At 26.0% G+C, this 20,163-nt stretch overlaps 1 protein-coding gene across 3 annotated transcripts; it reads left to right on the top strand.

The window, feature by feature from the left end:
• Positions 1-3: 3 nt before the first annotated feature.
• On the top strand, positions 4-18,938 carry LOC107455925 (deoxyribonuclease TATDN1). 3 transcript variants are annotated; one of them, XM_016073654.4, is made up of 11 exons: positions 4-129; positions 4,646-4,711; positions 6,972-7,066; positions 8,100-8,163; positions 9,050-9,196; positions 9,686-9,728; positions 9,806-9,932; positions 11,752-11,828; positions 12,861-12,931; positions 14,151-14,283; positions 14,935-18,938. In XM_016073654.4, exons 2-11 carry the CDS (start codon positions 4,657-4,659, stop codon positions 15,038-15,040), a joined length of 918 nt encoding a protein of 305 aa, XP_015929140.1. In that variant the 5' UTR covers positions 4-129; positions 4,646-4,656; the 3' UTR covers positions 15,041-18,938. The 3 variants fall into 3 exon arrangements, with proteins under 3 accessions (XP_015929140.1, XP_015929139.1, XP_042902050.1); XM_016073653.4 differs by having other exon boundaries at positions 33-212; XM_043046116.3 differs by lacking the exon at positions 4-129 and adding an exon at positions 315-373.
• The last annotated feature ends 1,225 nt before the right edge of the window (positions 18,939-20,163 follow it).

Genomic DNA, 20,163 nt, shown 5'->3' with positions numbered 1-20,163 from the left:
TTTGCATAGCAACAGTTTTTTGTTCCGACCGTAACTTTTTGTTTTTTCATCGTCTGCTCGTTTTCCAAATTTTGAAGTTCCAGTTATTTATTTTTTTTCCATCAATAATTTAAAACCTTTTGAAGAAAAGTACTCCTACCGCTTTCTGTTATTTCTTTTTCTTGAAATTCCTGAATCTGGGAATTTTAAATGAAATTCACCTGTACATTCTTGTAATTCACTTTTACTTGTATTTGCACTTTTTTTGTTACTAACTTATTTGTCATGTAAAATTGCTTTTCTATAAAATCTATCACATTAAATTGTTTTAATCATGCAAGATACCAATCATTATAACTTGTGTATTTTTTTTAGCATCCTTGTACTAGTTGATGTAAATGCCAAGAATTATCTTTTTCTTACACTTTCTTAAAATGATGAGCAACTACTGTGTTTGGCTCTCCTGTATTTCTTTATTATCTCATTTATTTTAAATATTAACAAAATATAGTATATTACTTATATGTGTTTAAACAAAAAGATTGTTTAATGTTAATTTAAATTGTGTATTAAATGATTTAAATCTTTGATTATTTTTAATGTATTCTGGTAGATCCACAGCAAATTTTAATTAATTATGGATCAAAGAATAATCGTTGCTAGTTTTTCGAATCTATGTTTTTCTTCTAAAATTTTGAATAGAATTGTCAACATTAAAAATTGATTTAATAGAATTGTCATAAATATCTGTTTTGAAAATTATGTTACATTATTTTAAATTATTATTTTATTATGTTAAATTATTTTAAACATCATTGCTGAATTCAAAGGGAAGTATTTCAAAGTCTAATTTAACTGTTCTCAAAAACGTTTTTGTGCTAAGGTAAAAGTGCAGTGGATATAAGACGAAATAAGCAAAGTTTTTGTAAATACAAAAACTTTGCCAAGCTAAAAATCTTGTGATATTCACAAAACTAATAATACCAACATTGTGTAGTTAATTATTTTTAATTCTGTGATGAAATTTCAAAAGAAACATGGTGTGGTAAACATGGTACAAGAAATTTAATCGTTATTATCAGATAAATTTATTTAGGTATAGAGAATTTTAAAAAAAATGATCTCACTTTGAAATACTTTAGTTCTAATCAACAGATTTTTAAGATCTTAAGTGTCAATTGTAATAGTTCAAGTATTCTATATAATTTGTGCAAACCATGAATTAAGTATGTTATTAGACTTGAAAGTGTACTTTCTTAAAATAAATATACCTTTTTTTTATATTCTGGAATTTTGCTCATCAAGATAATAGGAATAATGCATAAAATATAATGAAAACTTTTTTGTCAGAAGACAGGTTAAAAGTTTGTTCCTCTTATTAATAATATCACTTTTTGTGTGTTTTGCCTTCTTGTTAATTTTTTTAAAGAATCCTTTTACAGCAATTATAAAATTTGTTTAGCTAAAGTTATTTTCATGTAAAAATCAAATATTTTTTTAAATTTAATATTTGACTAGATTTAATATTTGATTTGATTAGTCAAAACAAATTGAATTGTAAGGTATACACATTTTTATATAATTTTATACTATGTAATTTTAAATTGTAAAACACAAAATTTGAGTGAAATTGATTGAAAGTGTCTGAGTTATGAAATTTCAAACTAGTCTTATTTTTAAATTTTCATTTCCTTAAAACTATTCAACTGATTTTCATCAAATTTTATATTTTTAAAATATTATCTGTAGGTTATTAAAAATCTATTGGTTATTCTTATATAAGCAAGTTTTATAATTATGTGCAAAAATTTTTCAATTACCACTTTCAAAAGTGTTAGTAATATGAGATACAGTAAGATGTGAGAAAAGTTCAAGGTCGAATGTTTTACCATTCTCCTGACTAAATTATTAGGGCTATATTTTCTAAAATGTTCGCTAACCACCCAAATTTTGATAATCGAGAGTTTGTCGAGAAAAAGGTGTGTTTATTCAGAGAAAGTCCACTTTTTTGTCTGGTTAATAAATAGTTATCCCTAATAAATTAAAGTGCTCGGGTTCAAACCTTTGAACCACTAAGATTTCTATTTACTATTTAAAAACATGAATTGTTAAAAAATAAGCATAAAAATTTTACAATTTATAGTTTTTTGTATTGATTGATATTTAAATTTATCTGAGAAAAAATTATAAAATACATTGTAAAATGTTCTTTTTTAAATTATTCAATTCATTCACTGGAGAACTTATGGAAAGTAGTTAACAAATTTTTAGTGTTTTCTTTCTAATTTGTTGTTAATTTTTCAAGTGAAAAATTTTCTGTTCATATTTTGGCATTTCTATATTATAAAGGCCTCAAAAATTTTGCCTAATATCCCTATGGATATAAAATATAACTCAATTGAATTTTTTAACTGAATTTATGAAACAAACATCTGCATCTGAATTATTTTTTAATCAATAAATTAATTTTTAATTAAATGTAAAAATGTTAGTTATTACAATTATAATATGTTTAATTGGTAAAATATATTATAAATTAAATCTTAACAATAATATGATAGTTATTTATAAAAAATATATTATAACCAAGTAAATTACAGTATAGTTGTATTATAAAATAAAAAACTTTATTGATATGATAGAGCAGAAATAAGTTAATGTTTAATTAAATTTAAAATTGCTAATTATAATATGTTATTGTACTTCATAAGTTATGTTTAATTAGTAAAATATAATAAATTAAATGTTAACAGTAAGATAATAGAATTGTGTTTTTTTATCAAAATATATTATAATCAATTAAATTACAGTAAAATTGTATTAGAAAATGATATTTTATTGATATGATAGCAATACTATTCTATTCTGATGTTACCAAGCAGAAATACTCATGTTTACGCTATTATACTGCTATAATCTAATAGTGAAAACCTATTTTTATGAAATTCATCTAAAGTAACTTGGTGTTTTTGAATAAAATTATAGACTTGATGTAAGGGTTGTTCAAATAAAACTTGAGCATTCGTGATATCTTTAGCAATATATATATAGTAGCATCACCATTTGATTATAAATTTAAGTAGTTAGTTTTATATTTTTGTTGTATTTTAAGTGTTTCTTTACTCATTTGGTTATCCTAGACATTATTTGTTTTAAAAGCAGTTACCATTTTGGTATGTATTTGGTATACATTACGTTCTTTTTCTGGCTCTAAAAATTGTTCTACTAATTATTGTTCTGTTTTGGACGCATCTATCTTTAGTAGGATTTAACATTCATATTAAATATTCTCATAACTTGTTAATTAGTTATAGGCAAATTGTTGTGCACTGATCCTACTTTCCTATAGCTAGTGACTATGGTAACTGTGGGTCCTTAGGATCAAGGACTTCTATATTTCTGGGTCTCATTTTAATAAAAGCAATTCTTTACCTCCTTATCCGTCTATTAATATTGACATTCATAATGTTTCTCTTTATTGATAGACTAAACAAAGAATTATAAAATAAGAAGACATTTGAACAATTAAGGTTCACCGAACCCCTGATCAAGTAAAAGTAAGAATAACAAAATTAGAATAACTCTTAGTATCAAATAATAAAATCTGATACTAAGAATTATCCTAATTTTCTCCTAAGCTGAATAACTGATCATCCTGATCAGTTATTCAGCAACTCCGAGGAGGAAATTAAATTTAGCATCCGTAACCCTGACTTTTGCTCAGTTTTTAGGTCAGAAATTATTGCTATTGGGAGGGCTCTTGAGTTTGCCTTTACTACTCATTATAGTAGCATTTGGATTTTGACTGACAGTAAAAATATCACCCATTAACTTAAAAATTGTTATGATAAACCTGACCAGGATTTTCTAGGACTTCTATCCGAGCTGGGTTCGAGGAAATCAGTATATCTGCAGTGGATTCCTTCGCATGTTGGAGTGTACAGTAATAAGATTGCAGATACTCTTGCTAGAAATTTTTGTGATCTTTTGATCGCCAACTCTGTTGAGATAACTCCTTTAGAAATCCACTTGCTCCACGAAAGTAATTTACTTTCAACTTGACCCCTCCCACCAGTTCATATCTGTTACGCTGCAAAGGGCCTCTCTCTGTTATGCAACGGCCCAAGGATTCTGCAATCTGTCTTGGCAAGATTCACTTGAAATTTCAGAATGGGGAAAATATTTTTTCTCCTTGCTCCTGCTCTCTTCCCACTAGTCCTACTCACCTTCTTAATTATTTAAGCTCCTCCTGGAGGCAGCTGTTGGCTGAGCAGGTGAAGATTTTTGATGTTCTTATGCGACAGGGTCTTTTAGACCTAGAGTTGGCTTTCCTACACCAGGGGAATAAGTAACAAGAGCATAGTTCAGCTATAATTTTTCCTACATAAATCTGCTGTCTAGCTATTTTTTTCTGATTATAGCTTAGCATTATAGCTTAATTTTCACAGCCCCTTCCTTAAGATTTTCAACATGTTATAGTAGGATATAAGAGGCATCACTGGTTCTGAATGGTACTGTTATCACTACCAATGCTACTTCACATGTCCAATTTTCATTTGGGCAATCCTTATATCTAACTAAATTACTTATTTGACTAAAACTTTGATTTTTTTAGGAACTAAGAAATGCTTAAATTCTAATTTTTATTTGTTTTCAAATTTTGTAGATGGTAATGAAATGGCCGTTCCAGTTATTAGGCGTAAAATTATTGATATTGGTGCAAATCTGACAGGTAATTTTATTGTTTATATGAAAACTTCTCTGTTTTAGTGTTGTTGTTTTTTAAAGATTAATTCTATATAATGGTGTACCATGATTGGATCTAAAATATTCTGCTTCTTTATTCTGATACACTTGTGCTAACTAATAAATGTGAGTTAAAAATGTGCATTTATCATTTGCAGATAGCTGTTTTTTGTCCCTATCACTCTTTTAAAATTATAAAACAAAATTTTTTCTCTTAAATTTTTAAAATTCAGTTTAGTATTTACTATTTTATAAAACCCTTAAAAAATTTTTAAAAAAATGCCTCATGCCTAATGCCAAATGCTTAAAACATTAATCTAATAATTATCTGTACAGAATTTTCTCTATTGTCTACATTTTTTCATTGTAAGTATGTCAAGTTAACCATTTTGTTTTTCTTGCACCAAACATAAACAACAAGTTTCATTTATCATTTGTACTTGGCTGTTAGTTACGTTTTTTTAACACCTTTTTTTACGTTTTTTTTAACAAGTTTAATTTTTGATTTTTTTTGTAATTATATAAAGTGATCAAATTTTTATTCACCGTTTTTCTCAGTGTATAAGTCAGCCTCCTAGTTTTGATTAAAAGTTAGCAAATTTCTGGTAGGTTAGGTGTATAAGTCGACCACCAAAAAAATGAATAAAAAAGCACAAATCTTAATCCTAAAGTTATAAATTAAAGTTTTTAAAATTATAAACTAAAGTGGCAAATATCAAATATCCTTTATAATATATATGTGTGTGTATGTATATCTATATATATTATTATTTTGCAACAATTATAAATAGGGAAAAAAAACTATTCATAAAAACTAAACAAATTCTGGATTTTAATTCAGGTGAGGACAATGCAAAAAAATAAAATAAAATAAATTTCTTGACTACTAAAGTTGTCCAATGGTTTCTGTGATTCAGAGTTCTCATGTTGCATGATATAGTTTGGGAAAAATAACACAAACTATCTTTGCAATGTAATGTTAAAGAGGATATTATTCAATTATGAAATTTACAGTTTGTGTGAATGTGTTTTGGCCTAAAGCATTATATGACTCTCATATGTGTTAGTAATTCATTTATTATGTGAATAACACTGGCGATACAGCATTAGAAACTGATCAGCTAATAATGTAATTTGTTTTAATAATAGGTTTTTTTTTCTAAAGCTATATATAGCTTTAGAAAAAAAAAACTTCATATGCATCTTTTTTTCTACTTTAAAGAGTTATTGCTGGAAACCTGGTATGCCAATTATAAAATGCACCCTAACTTTTCATTATAGCAACAAAAATTTAATGAAATTTAAAACAAACAGAAATCGGGCCAAGCAATAGCCTGAATTAGTTTGGATTTGTAAGTTTATACTATATATATGATCAATTATTAGGTTCTATGTAGAATTTTTGTTTTTTGAAATTATATGCAAGTGAATTATATGAAATTATATGCAATTATATGAAATTATATGCAAACTTCTTAACGTTTTTTTTTTTACTTTAGCTGTCGAATAAATTTTTTATAGTAGTGCTCCTTCTCGTGTTTTCTCGTAAACTCTTGAGCCGTTGCGGTTAATTTATCTTTATATTGCATTTGGTAGAATTTTCAGTCATATTTTAATATTTTTAATATCCTTTTCTATAAGGATGACAACATAATGAATTTTCTATGCTTTTATTGAGAAAAGAATAAAGAAATCTATTTACAATTTATATACAATTGGAGCAAAGCTCCGAAAAACATCTTTATCCTTCCATTTCCAAAATATAAGTGTACTTTTTAAAGGGTAACATATGTTCATGTCATGTGATCTATAAAATCCAGACCCTCTTTGTTAGAATCGGCGATGAAAGATCAACTTAAGTAAGTTTTGTAAGATGAAACTTCAGATATACGCGAAGAGTTAAGTTAAGTAGGTGAAAGAGAAATTTAATGTTCTCAGAAACCAGATAAGCTTATCTGCAGATTAGTTATAATTCTTTTTAAGTTTAGTCTCAAAAGATCCTTTTAATTTTATAAAGCTAGTATTTTATATGTTACATATATATTATGTCAATTATGTTGATACATATCATAATTATATTATTACGTCTTATATTTTAATACTTGCCAGTAGTAGAAGAAATTTATTATCTTATCTTTGGAATTTAAAAAAAGTTGATTATGATAGAGAAAACCAAATTAAACTTTGTAGTTTATAAAGTGTGAGGAGAGTATTTATTTAAAATTAATATTAAGTATTTATTTCAGATCCCATGTTCAGAGGAGTATACAATGGCACTAGAAAACATGTTGACGATTTACATGAAGTTTTGAGGAGGGCCGTTGCTAATGGAGTTGAAAAGGTTTGCATTCAGTTTCAGAAAGTAAAATTTAAGACACTTTTTTTTAGTTAATAGCAAAATGATGCTTATAAGACTTTTTTAATGACATTTAATGATCTAAAAACTTAATTAGTCACATCTAATATCACATTATTGTTTCCTTTTGCCTCAACAATGATGATACCACCTTAGCATGGTGCAGTGGATTTAGTGTGTTGCCAATCCTGAGAGCTATGCAGACAGTAGCTTAGTAACTGACTAGGTCACCTAAGCCGAACAGCTCTAGAGGAAACACCAGACAAACAGAAGCAACCTGGCGTGCCAGGTTAAGGGTTGAACGTAGGGAGCTAACAACCCTAACTCATAAAAGTCTGTTTCAAAAACTCAAAAATTATCATGTGGACTCAGTGGATAATACCAATCAGACGAATTAAGGATTTGAACTTTGGTACATGGAAGTAGTAGTAGTGCTAAAGGATGTTCAAAACTTTGATATTAAAACAGACTTCAAAATAATAAGGGTATTGAACTAGCAAGATCTGGGAATGAAGAAAATTTCAAGGAGATATGCTTTAGAGAAGGCAAGTGCCCACCCCGGACTGTCATACCAATTACGATGGTTACTATAATGTTATTTAAAACTGAAGTTTATTTTACTGACCAGCACCGAAAGAAAACTTAACTCCAAAGTAGGATAAGAGTATTAAGCATCCTCTAGAAATAAATGAGCCTATTGGTTTGAGCAAATTTTTTTTCTTTGTAATTCTGTTCTTTTTTATTTAAAATAGATGTTAATGTGGTAGCTAAAACTCTTCCCTTTCCTACCTGTATTAAAAAGTGTTATAGTTTGATTATAGAATGAGTGATAAAAGAATTGAGCCACTATTAAGTTTTATTTATTGTTGAATGTCAATATTTCACGTGTGCAATTTTTTTAGGATTTGAATCATCGTAAATCCTGTTATACTGTTAATGCTGATTGTTTACACTATTTTACTCTGTCTCTTGCAATTTTTTTAAAATTTATTTACACGCACATATTTCTTATCCTTAGATATTTATTACTGGTGGAAGTTTAGATGACTGCAGAGCAGCACTGGAAATCTCAAAATCATGTGGTATATGCTTTCTCTATCTTTTTTATGTATCATAAACTTTAATAAAATGCATTAGACTGATTGAAAATAAAGGTTTATCAGCATTCCATAAATGCATTTTCCTTATCTAAATTGATTGCTGAAAATTTTGTCAAAAAATTTCAAAACATGACTAATGAAATATTTTTATTGATCATTGATCTGCATCCAAAAGAAAATTCAGCATGAAGTCTATTTTGATGAGCAGTGAGCAAAATGAAAAAATAAACATCCTGAATTTAAGGCTTTGAGTACACAGTATTTTAAGAGTTAATAAAATATGCAAATTAATTAGTGCAGATATTTTAAATTTCAAAATCAAATACAAAAATGTACTTTCCCCAAATAAAGATACCTATTTTGTAAACTGATCTCAATAGTTTGGTCAAGAAGGTGATCAAAAATTTCGGACCCCTTAATGTTAATGTCACTTTGAGAAATATTTAATTGAAACAAATTGTTGCCTTCAATTATGAAATTCGTTTATTCAAAAATTTCTGAGCAAAAAATAATTTTCAATAATTATTTTTTATTTTTAATAATTTTTTAATTAATAGGCAAAAAAGTTTGATTTCTAAGATCTACATATAAGTTATACCATTTAAAATTACATTTCTTAATGGTCCCAAATGTTTGCACAAATACATTAGCAGTTATAAAAAAGTCTGTCTATTTATAGAATAACTAATCTCTTCTAAAATATGATTAATGAGAAAGGGGTTACTTTATTGATAACGAGCTATAAATTTAATTATTAAATGATTACTTTTTTTCTACTTATACCTGTGTCATATCTATTTTGATATGTCATGGATGATGTTTTATTTCATATAAAGTAAAATAAACTATATTTTGTGTGTTGTTCCAGATATGTTGTACAGTACTGTAGGCTGTCACCCTACTCGTTGTTTAGAATTTGAAGCTTGTGGCGATCCAGGTGGATATTTGCAACAGTTAAAACTCCTTGCACTTGAAAATCGAATAAAAGTTGTTGCTGTTGGTGAATGTGGCCTTGGTACTCATATTTTTATACTATATTTTATTTAGGTTATAAAGATTATGCTTTTTTTTAACACTTATTTAGAAGTAGAACACTAGCATTTTGTACCGCAACTTTCTTAATCACCTTTAAAGATGCATTTAATTGCAAATAAAACTAGTTCTAAATTTATTTTGGGTGTTTTATGTTATAATTTGCTTCGAAAATTCATAACCAAGTCGAGTTTAAGGCTTTTAATGACCGCTTAAGCTAGGCAATTATAATTATATCGAATAGTTTACTTTGTTTAACATCTCTATAATTTGTTATTATAATCTTAAAATTTGCTTTTGAATTTTACTTAGGGAAATATTTGTGTTAATAATTTTATGTTTTATTTGATATTTAGTTGATTTTTGCACTTTTTAAAATATTTAATAATGTTATGATATTCTTTTATGTTTAATATATTGACCACAGCTATCATGGCTGTAATAATTTTGCTTTTATCTCCAACTATTTCAGACTATGATCGGTTAGAATTTTGTCCAAAAGAAACACAACTGAGGTCAGTCTTCTAGTTAATATTTTCCTATGTGCCTTTTCATTGATAAGAAATAATTAAATTGGAATATTTTTCTTCAGGTACTTTGAATGTCAATTTGACATTGCAGAAGCTACAAGACTGCCAATGTTTCTTCATTGTCGGAATGCTTGCAGTGATTTGCTTACTATAGTTCGGCGAAATCGTGACCGTTTTACTACAGGTGTGGTGAGTAAAATCTTAAATTTTCAGTTGAAGAATATTGATTTAGCTTTATTGTATAAATTTTTAAAAAGTGGTACAGGTTCAGCATCAAATAAACTTTTGTTGAAAATAAAGATACAATAGAATTGATATGAATTAGAAAATCAATTTATGAAGATGTATATCCACCTCGCGTATCTAAAGGCAAAGTATCTGTTGAATTAAATAGTGCAATGAGAAAACATACCTATAAAATTCAAATTTGGCAATTGTTAAAAATATGAAGTTGTAGTTAAAATATATAACGATATAGTAATATAAACTTTTATTCTTAGACAAAAAAAAAATTTCCACTCTTAGAAGAAAAAAAAAGTAAGGTGTTTTTGAGGTTCACAGATGTAAAAAAAATATACCTGAGGTAAAATATGAGGTTATGTTTTGCACCCAAAATAACCTCATTTATAAACCTCAATTTCAAGCTCATTTACACCACATAAAATCCTCCTCATATATAATTCACAAATACTTGTAGTTGAGATTGGGGGGAATTATTCACATCTCAAATATACTTCTTCGCTTGAAGTGTAGAAAAAATAGCATGTATACCTCAACAATAACCTCTCTAAGCTGGTTGCTCAAGAGTAGATTTCTAACAACCTCAAGTGTGTAAAACAACTTTATACACCTTGATTATACGCCTTGAGATGCTGATCTTTTACGGTTGTTTTTGAAGTCAACTTCAAATAAACATTAAGTCAACCTTGACATCTCGGAAAAAAACTTACATTTTTGTAAGGGTAAGAGCTTTAAATATTGGAATTTTTTATTTTTTTCCAAAGAACTGTTAAATGATTTTACATAAAACTAATTTTAGTAAAATATGGATTTAGTTAACAGAGAATGTGCAACTGAAAAAAACCCTAAGAGTGAACATCCTTCCTGTATGAAATTAAAATGTGTAAAGAGTTGTAAAACACTTTGTCCAGAATGAGCAGGAAATTTGGCGAGGTAGCAAATTATTGTCAGTCATTATGATTTCTCAACTCATTTAATATAATCTTTAGAAATTAAAAAAAATATTGGAGTTGAGAAATTCATTAAAGATATCTTTTAAAGCCAAAACATTACAGTAAATTTTTACAATATTCTCAATATTTGTGTAAATGGATTAGCAGTCAAGGTAGGATTGTTTGTAAATAGAGCTGATGATTGCCACTGAAATGTGAATGGATTTAATAAATATATTCATTGATGAAAGGGTTATATAAAATATAAATTTAATTATTAATTGGTTGGAAATATATTAGGCTTACTTTTTGACATTAAACTTTAGTAAGTTCTGTTTATTATTGTTTAAAAATTTTGGAAAGCATTGCTGTGAGTTCTGCTAAAGTTTTAACAATATAAATTAAATGTTTTTTTTTTTTGTCAAGAGCATTTCAAACATAATTATTATTGATTTTAAATAACCAAATCTAAAATTGTGGGATTCAATTAAAGTCATTGAAAGATAGTTAAAAAATACATAAATAAATGAACAAATAAATAAAATAATTCATCAAAAATCAAAACCGAAATGGCTTTTAAAAGAATTAAAGAAAATATTTTATAAAACAGATGATTATATTTTATTATGTTAATTAATATGTTTTCCCTTCAAAAATCCCACCAAATTTCTACTTTCCAAAGTCTGAATGATTTGGACTCTATTCACTGGCTGTAAAATTAAGGAATTTTCTTTGATAACAAATAAGAGCATTGCCAATTAGTCATCAGATTTGTTTTGGTTTCAGAATTGTGTTGGAAAGTTTTAACCTAATATATTTGCAACTTTTTTTTATAGGTTCATTCTTTTGATGGAACAAAAGAAGATGCTAAGTCTATTCTTGATTTGGGATTGTACATAGGTATTAATGGATGGTATGATTTATTATTACTTTGCATTTTATTTAAATATTAGTTTAATTATCTAAATTTATCCTAATTTTAAGCATGAATTAGCATTAAAAACATATGTTACAACAGCTTATGTTCTTTAGTTTCTTTTTACCCTGATTTATGTAGAACCATTATTGGAAAAGAAACATTATGTTCACACTGTTACTTTGATGAAAAAACTCTATTTTTAACTTGTTTTCTTTTTTGTTTTAAAGTCTGTTTAATTTAATTCTGCTATGTACTGTTCTACAAGCAGAATAGAGAAAATATATGTGGTAACAGTAAAACGAAATCGATATTTATTTATTCTAAAAGTTTAAATAAATTAATAGTGTTTGTCAAGCAGATAAATATGCATTACATTCAACATATAAATAAATTAGGAACAAGAAAAACAGTTAAGGTTTAAGATATTTAAATCAAATTTTCATTTACTTTAGGTACTAAAGAAAAATTATCTGAGTACTGAATAAAATAAACACGAAACAATAGCAATACATTTAATATGATTTCTTAAAAATAAATTTAATTATACTTAGAGTACATGTTTCTTATATATGCTTTCTTATGTATGGCTATCATTTTATTTTATGTTTCATAAATTTATTTACAATTAAACTTTTTTATGCAATTTTTTCATTTTTATCTCTTTATTCTAAACACAATAAATTTATATATGTTAGCCATGATTCAGAGAAAGTCTATAGCTACAAGATGAAACATACAGGGGGGGAAGGTAAAAAATTGCAATTATTTTTATCTATTAAACAGATTTATCAAATTACCCATGCTCAATCTTCATAAACTCGTTCAATTAAATAAATAATGTTTAATGTTTTATTGGTATTCTACAACTTTTTTCAAAATGCAATCAATATTTTATTTACAATATAGTTTATATTCACTATGAGCTATGTCACATGACCATTTATCAGACTAGACAATATGTGTGTGTGTGTGTGTGTGTTTTGATTTGTATTTAAATAATAATTTATTCTTCCACTCTATATTTAGTTCCCTCAAGACAAGAGAGAATTTAGATGTCGTTGCTAGTCTTCCAATTGACAGGCTTATGATTGAAACAGGCTAGTAGTTTAATTTGTTTTCAAATTCTTCTTCACTTTAATTTTTTAGAAAACCAATCTAATGCAGAAATTAAATTATTATATATGTTTTTGTTTAATAGTACCCTGATGTTAGGCATGTAAATATTATTTTAAAAACAAATCTCAGAAAGTTGCAAGCACCAATTTTGTTTTATATTTTTTCGGATGCATTTTTTTCTAAATTCCTTTATAAGCAAAAGATTGCAAAATAGAATCAGTATTCTTAATTTTTTTATTGTAATTTTTAATAATAAAATAAACACATTAATTTTTGCAATGACTCCAAAATTGATCTTTTGGACTTAAGTAAAATATGATTTAAAAGTGATAAAAGTTAGGACCCTAGAAGCATTTTTTAAAGTTCTGTTTGTTTAGTTTAAAAAATTGCAATTGCAAGTTTTAAGCTTTTTTTTATTCTTCCAAAATACTACATTTCTGTTTTAATTTTAAAATTAATTGAAAATTAAATTATTTTCCTTTTTACTGTTTTAACTGTGGTGACTCCTTAATAAACTATTACAGTTTATTTTAACTTTTATCAAGACTTATCTTTTATTTCAGAAACTTTTTTTCAATAGCTTAAATTCTATATACTCTAAATGTGTTACCTTCTTTCCACCGTAATAATTATATAAATATAATTTTAAATATTCTTTTTAAAAAAATGCATTTTTAATATCTATGTGATTTATTGTGTTTCATATTAGATTTAGCTAAACTAGAGAGACATAAATGTAAATAACTAAAAAAATTTAATCACTGACTAAATTTGCATTTAAATAATAATTCCGTTTGAAATTTTCAGAATGGTCTGTAGTAACTGCCCTTAATATATATATTTTTAAAATTCTTGTCAAAAATTAGCATTTGAGCAAAAGAGAAACAATAAGCATTATCAAAATTTGTCAAATCGTTAAAGAAGGTAGAATGGAAAACTTCAAAACCAATTTGATTGTCTGATAAAACTTGGTTTTTCTTGGTTTGTAATTCACTGAGTTTTATTATTTTCAATTGTACTTTCCATAGTTGAAAATTTTACTCTTAAACATATATTTCCAATCCCTAATGCTTAGTTTTTAAGATTTCGACAACGATTTTACTAATTCGTATTAATTGCATTTATTATTAAACACCTTGTATACATTTATATTTTTTTATACATTCAGATTGAAATTATTTTGTTTGTTCTCTGCATTAGATTCCCCTTGGTGTGAAATTCGCACAACACATGCTGGTGCCAAATTAGTAAAGACTACATTTCCATGCAAGAAAAAAGAAAGATTTGAATTTGGTTTTCAAGTTAAAAGTCGAAATGAACCTGCCAACATTGTGTAAGTTTAATAAAAAATTTATTTTTTAAATTTTGATATTTTAAAATTTAATAAAAGCAAAATAATTAATGTGTATTAGTGTGATCCTAAATCTTTAAAACTCTTTTTTATTTCTTTGGAATTTTTTAACCGCCTGGTTTTTCCAAACAAAAACTAAAATTGCAATATTTCTTGATGATTTCTTTAAAAGACATTGAATTAAATAAGCTTTTTTATCATATAGGACAAGTATTAAATAAAATTCTTTAATTTTAATCTCAAATTGTCATAACTTTTTTTGTACTATCATTAAGATAAATTTGAAAGGATTTGCAACTATATTTAAATAATAAGTTTTTAGAATCTCTTAAAAAGCTTTTATAAAACATTTTAGATTAATTTTTTTTATAAAAATAATTTGTAGATTATAAAAAGTGAAGAATGTAATTTGCTATAATGTTTGATCTCTTAAAAAATTCCTTTTGTCTTAAACCTTTGTGTTGACAATACAAAATTAGATTTTGTAGAAGTTTCATTAAAGTAGTACATTGATAAATTAGCATGAACTGTTGCACAGAATGTACTATTTATTAGAAATTGTTGATATCTGTCTTCAGAATATATTTGTGTATTAAAGATCAACTGACTTTAATAATTGTGCTCTTTTTTCAGTCAAGTTTTAGAAGTAATGGCAGCTATTAGAGGAGAAGATATAAATGAATTATCTGATACACTGTATGAAAATACATGTAATGTCTTTTTCTCTGCTAGAAAGTGACTTCTTAGAAAGAAATTTATTGTTGATTGTATCTTTAGAACAGTGTTTCTCTCCTGGAGTGCCATTTAACAGTATTCTAAACTGTTTTGTGCTAATACGAAATTATTAAATTCTTGAGTATATTTTAGATGTTAAACTGTTTAATGTTTTTTTTAAAAAAGGTTGTTATTGTGAGAAAAATTGAGCTATTGCCATGTTATCAAATTGTTACTCATTACTTAAAATCTTTTGAAGCAAATTCTATATTGTAAGTTTGTAGGATACAGGGAGACACTTTTTATGTTAAGGTGCAAGCTTTTATATTTATTTTGAATTAATCATAATATAAGTTGATCAAAATTATTAAATTCTTGAGAATATTTTAGATGTTAAACTGTTTCATGTTTTTTTCCTTTTTAAAAAAAGAAAAGATGATATTGTGAGACAAATTGAGCTATTGCCATGTTATTAAATTGTTAATCATCATTTAAAATCTTTTGGAACAAACTCTATATTTTGAGTTTGTATATGGAGTTTGGACATGGAACTAGTTTGGACACTTTAAGTTAAAGTTTAAGCTTTTAATTTATTTTGAGTTAATCATAAAATAATTTGATCAAAATTATTAAATTCTTGAGTATAGTTTAGATGTTAAACTGTTTAATGTTTTATTTTTTTTAAAAAAAAAGGTTGTTATTGTGAGAAAAATTGAGCTATTGCCATGTTATCAAATTGTTAATCATCACTCTGTATTGTACGTTTGTAGGGCTAGGGAGCTAGTTTGGACACTTTTTTAAGTTAAAGTTTAAGCTTTTATCGTTATTTTGAATTAATCATAAATTAATTTGATCTTATTCTCTTTTAATAATTATTTTTGTGCACATTAATCTTGTGATATGGGGTTTATCAATTATAGAAAAGCAAATAATTAATTTGACTTAAAAAAGTACGTTCATGAATTATTGCTCTGAGCAATGTTTATCTTTTTCAACATTAGGCTTCATTAGTTTATAATTAAGAGCTCTACTTTATTTCAACAGTATAAAATAATTCTATTAAAAAAAAGTAGCTGGAAATTATTTTTGTCCTTATTTATAAGAAAAAAAACTATCTTATTAATTAAATGGAATTTGACATCTATTATATACAATAGTGGGACAAATTAATACTTAACTTTTAACTGAGAGACAAATCTTATTACTTGTTGAAACAAATCATTAAAAGAATATCAAAAGTGCCATTTTTAAAATTGTAATAAAAGTAACTGAATTTCGTAAATCATAAGCATTTTGAGTGAATAAAAATTTTAAATGAATTAAACTATTAGTGTTTTCAATATTTTTTCATGTATTAAACTATATTAAATTAAAATGCCTTAATTATAAACAAATTATTTTCTTTACAAAATCTATCTACTTTAGTAAAAAATAACCCTAATAAGTTATGAGATTCCGTAAGCTAAATCACCTTAAAAAGCTTAACATAACTATTTCACTATCGCTCACAACTTTGTGAAGTCATTCGTTCATTTAGGTCTATGATTAGTTATGAAAAGTAAATAGTATTTAAAACTGTAACAAGCGTATTAGTATATCTTCTATAATTTAAAAGAATGAGTATTAAATAGTCTGAAGTAGCAGCTGAAAAGCCATAAAAACCTTATTTTATAATTTGTTAGTTAACAATCAAGTATGTTGATGCACAACTGCATATAAAAGTGTAAAGAATATTTCTCAAAATTTTAATGATGAATATCACATTTATAATCAGCAGTCTTCTTTTTCAAATGACTTTTGATCTGAGGTCTTATAAATCTGTACTTTTTGTATGATAATGCAATGTTATTTTATAATCCAATCAACAGAATTTTTTTGTATAATTAAATCTATGATGTGTCTCAAATCATTACATTATGAAAAAAAATATTTTACTAATATTTTTCATTCTGTTGTTTGCTGTTCCAAACTATATGAATGGTGTTTTCAATATAAATGTAAACAGAAACATATCTCTTTGTAGTTGCCTACTGCAGCTTATTGTGCAAGGCGATATTTTCAAACAGATAATTTTTTTTTCAATGAAAGAAATGAATAATATAATTTCTGAGCATAAATCTGCAGCATTTTACTAAATATTAATGTTGTAAAGTAATTCTAATGAATTTAAAGTGAAAATTTGTTTTAGGCATTTATAGAGATATTGTTAAAAAGACAACATGTGGTTGCTATGTTATAAAAACTCCTTATTTAATTTAAAAGTTTTTTCTTTTTTTTAAATTGAAACATTTTGATGTTCATAAGAATTTTATTTATTAAATTAATTGAAATTTTTTTTAATATTTTGAGATTTCTATTACTCTTATCTTATTAGTATTTTCTTTTTTAAAAAAATTTCGACACCAGTATGTTTAGTTTATTTAATTTTAAAATGTTTAATTTTATATATTTCAATTTTAGCATCAAACGTTTTAAATTTGTCAGTCTGTGACCACTTTTATTGAAAATTAATATTTTTTAAATTAATATATTAATCAACACCTTTATAGAGCAAACAATGACTTATGTATTTAAAGTTACATAAGTCATTACTCAACTTTATAATTTGCATGTGTTTTATTTTTTGATTTACATCTTCAACTGTTTCATATTACACTATTTTAAGTTGTTTATACAATATTTTTTAGGAATTGTATCTTTCTTTTTTACCATTATAAATGTAATAAACACCTATTTATTTATTATTTTTTTTTTTGGAAATTAAATCAATGACTTTAATTTACAATGAATGTTTTGTTTCCTTGACTTTGTAAACTGTTTATAAACCTTTAAAGTATTTCTTGCAGATAAATTTTTAAGTCTAATATATTTGTATTTATTTGATTTTTGTTTTGACATCAATTTAAGATTTTATAAACATCTTGTTGTTTTGTTTATATTTAGACAATTACACTAGATTATTAAAATTTTGTCTAAATATATTATTTTAAAAAAATTATGAAATTATATTGCCACCAGAGAAATATTTTTTGAAGATTTATTTCAAGATAGTTTTTGTCTCATTTCATTAACAATTTTTTTTTAACAACTTACATGAATATTAGGATTTTCAGCTTATCTCAAACTCAGTGGCGCTGCAGTCCGAGGAGGGCCGAGGCGTAACATCTCAGTTCTCTCGACCTTTGGATCTCGGGTGCAGATGTTCCGGCTGAATGATTAGCCTAATGTGGAACTCTGTGTGTTTAGTCTTTACTAAACCTGAGTCTAATTACTAAAACCTGGAGCTAGGAATCCAGTCTCCAATTTCTTAGGGCCCTTGTGAGCATCTAAATAATGGAAGTAAAACTTATTTTTGTAATTTTTTTTTTTAAAGTAATTAAAAATTTTTGATTTTAAATGTTTAAAAATATTTTTTAGAAATCATTAAAAATATTTTTTATATTTTTAAAGCAAATTTTGGGAGAAAAAAATTAAAAAACTAAGTAGCTTTTGTTGCATTATTACTTTCTAAAAACTATCGACTGTTCAAAACACAATGTAGTGCTTCCCTCTATGCTGAAAATTGGGGGGGGGGGAGGAAATCTCCCTGTTGCCCGCTCTCAAATCTATTTCTATTTTTATCTATTTTCTTTTTTGCTTGTTCATTACCGCAATACTTATTTGAAACCCCTAAAACGCAAACTTTTTTGAACAGGATTCAAATAATGTATATTAAAAATGATTGCAAAACATCCGACATAAATGAGTGATGAGTCCGTTCTATTCATTACTTTTGAATCAGAGTTTCTTTTTCAAAGAACTGGTTAGTGAAATGTAATAAAGATGTGTATAAGGAGAAACACTGCACTAAAGTATGGTTGTGTATAGACTATGCATATGTAATTTTTTTAAGGAATAAAATATGTTGACTAGTTTTTAGACAATGATTTGCTTCATTTATCATCAAAACCACAAGATTCATTTGTCTGCATTTTGTTTTTATTATATTTTAAAGATGAAAAAAAAATTAGGGATTTTTTTAGAAGCAGGATTTTTGAAAATTGTTACTCAAGTTTGTTGATAAACTTTCCTTACCTGAGAAAAAAATAACTAATTTTTTGGTAAGCATTTAAATTACAGCAATGCATTGATAAAATGGTCAATAGCCATTTTATTCAACAAGGAGTACGAAAAAAGTACGAAAACTTTCCAATAAAAAGACTGCACATCGAAAACAATGAGTTTGCAAAGTATAAATCTGTAATAAAAAAGAGAAAGAAAGACTTAATTTGAAATGTATTCTAATCAAAAATGAGCTTTCGAAATAATTATATATGAGTATTTTTTTTTAAAACTAAAAGTGATTTTTGAAAAAAATAATTACGTTTACTTAACTAAAATTTAAAATAAATTAAAACTAATTTACTGAACTTTTATTTTGTCGAATTAAAGATGTTGGAACTTAAAACTTCTTAGCGATAACCACCGAAAAAACCGATAGAAAAACTACATTAATTTAGATTTGACGCGTTAAAAAGTTAAGAGTTCAAAATTTCTGATATTTTTTATATTCCAAAAAAAAAATTATTATAGTTTTTTTTTTTTTTTTTTTTTTTTTGTGTGTGTGTGTGTTCAGGTGCGGCCGTGGGCAGCATATCAAATGCAGATTTTGCACCCTACCCGCACTTCGGGGATTGCAGGGGTGTTATTTACGACATTGGTTGCATGTTTGTTAGAGCTGAAAAGATCGAAAACCCATTTTTACCCTTCTCAATTAATTTGAAACTTTGGCTTCAAATATTGTTTTATTATAAACATCACGTTAATGCAGAGCTTCGTAAGCAGTTGTGCAATATATGAGCGAAACCTTAATACATTTTTGACACCTTACAATTTATCTCCTTTTGCGACTTTAAATATTGTAAGCCGACGTTAGTTCTTTCTATTTCTGTCATCCGGCTGCTTAGCAGCATCTTGAACATATGAGGACAGAAATCTCTAGTTACCAGCAGTCTAGTTACCTGGAAGTAACCGGTCATTTTTATTATTTTTATTCTATCACTCCAACAAGTGTGTTTTGTTGATCTGAATGAATGATTATATACCATCTAAAATAACTAATTATAAAAAATGAAAAGAAATTTTGCTGATTGACGATATTAAGTTTCA

The sequence above is a fragment of the Parasteatoda tepidariorum genome, chromosome 2 (assembly GCF_982258835.1).
Source record: "Parasteatoda tepidariorum strain Cologne lab strain chromosome 2, Ptep-v5.0, whole genome shotgun sequence".
NCBI lineage: Eukaryota > Metazoa > Arthropoda > Arachnida > Araneae > Theridiidae > Parasteatoda > Parasteatoda tepidariorum.
The sequence above is the reverse complement of the archived record's forward strand: the minus strand, read 5'-3'. Positions and strand labels throughout refer to the sequence as shown.

Bases quoted from the DNA above. Each gene is read 5' to 3' on its own strand.
- LOC107455925 (XM_016073654.4), top strand. From the start codon at position 4,657: ATGGCCGTTCCAGTTATTAGGCGTAAAATTATTGATATTGGTGCAAAT. The intron at 8,164-9,049 runs GTATATGCTTTC...GTGTTGTTCCAG, and splicing joins GGAAATCTCAAAATCATGTG to ATATGTTGTACAGTACTGTA. The intron at 9,729-9,805 runs GTCAGTCTTCTA...ATTTTTCTTCAG, and splicing joins CCAAAAGAAACACAACTGAG to GTACTTTGAATGTCAATTTG.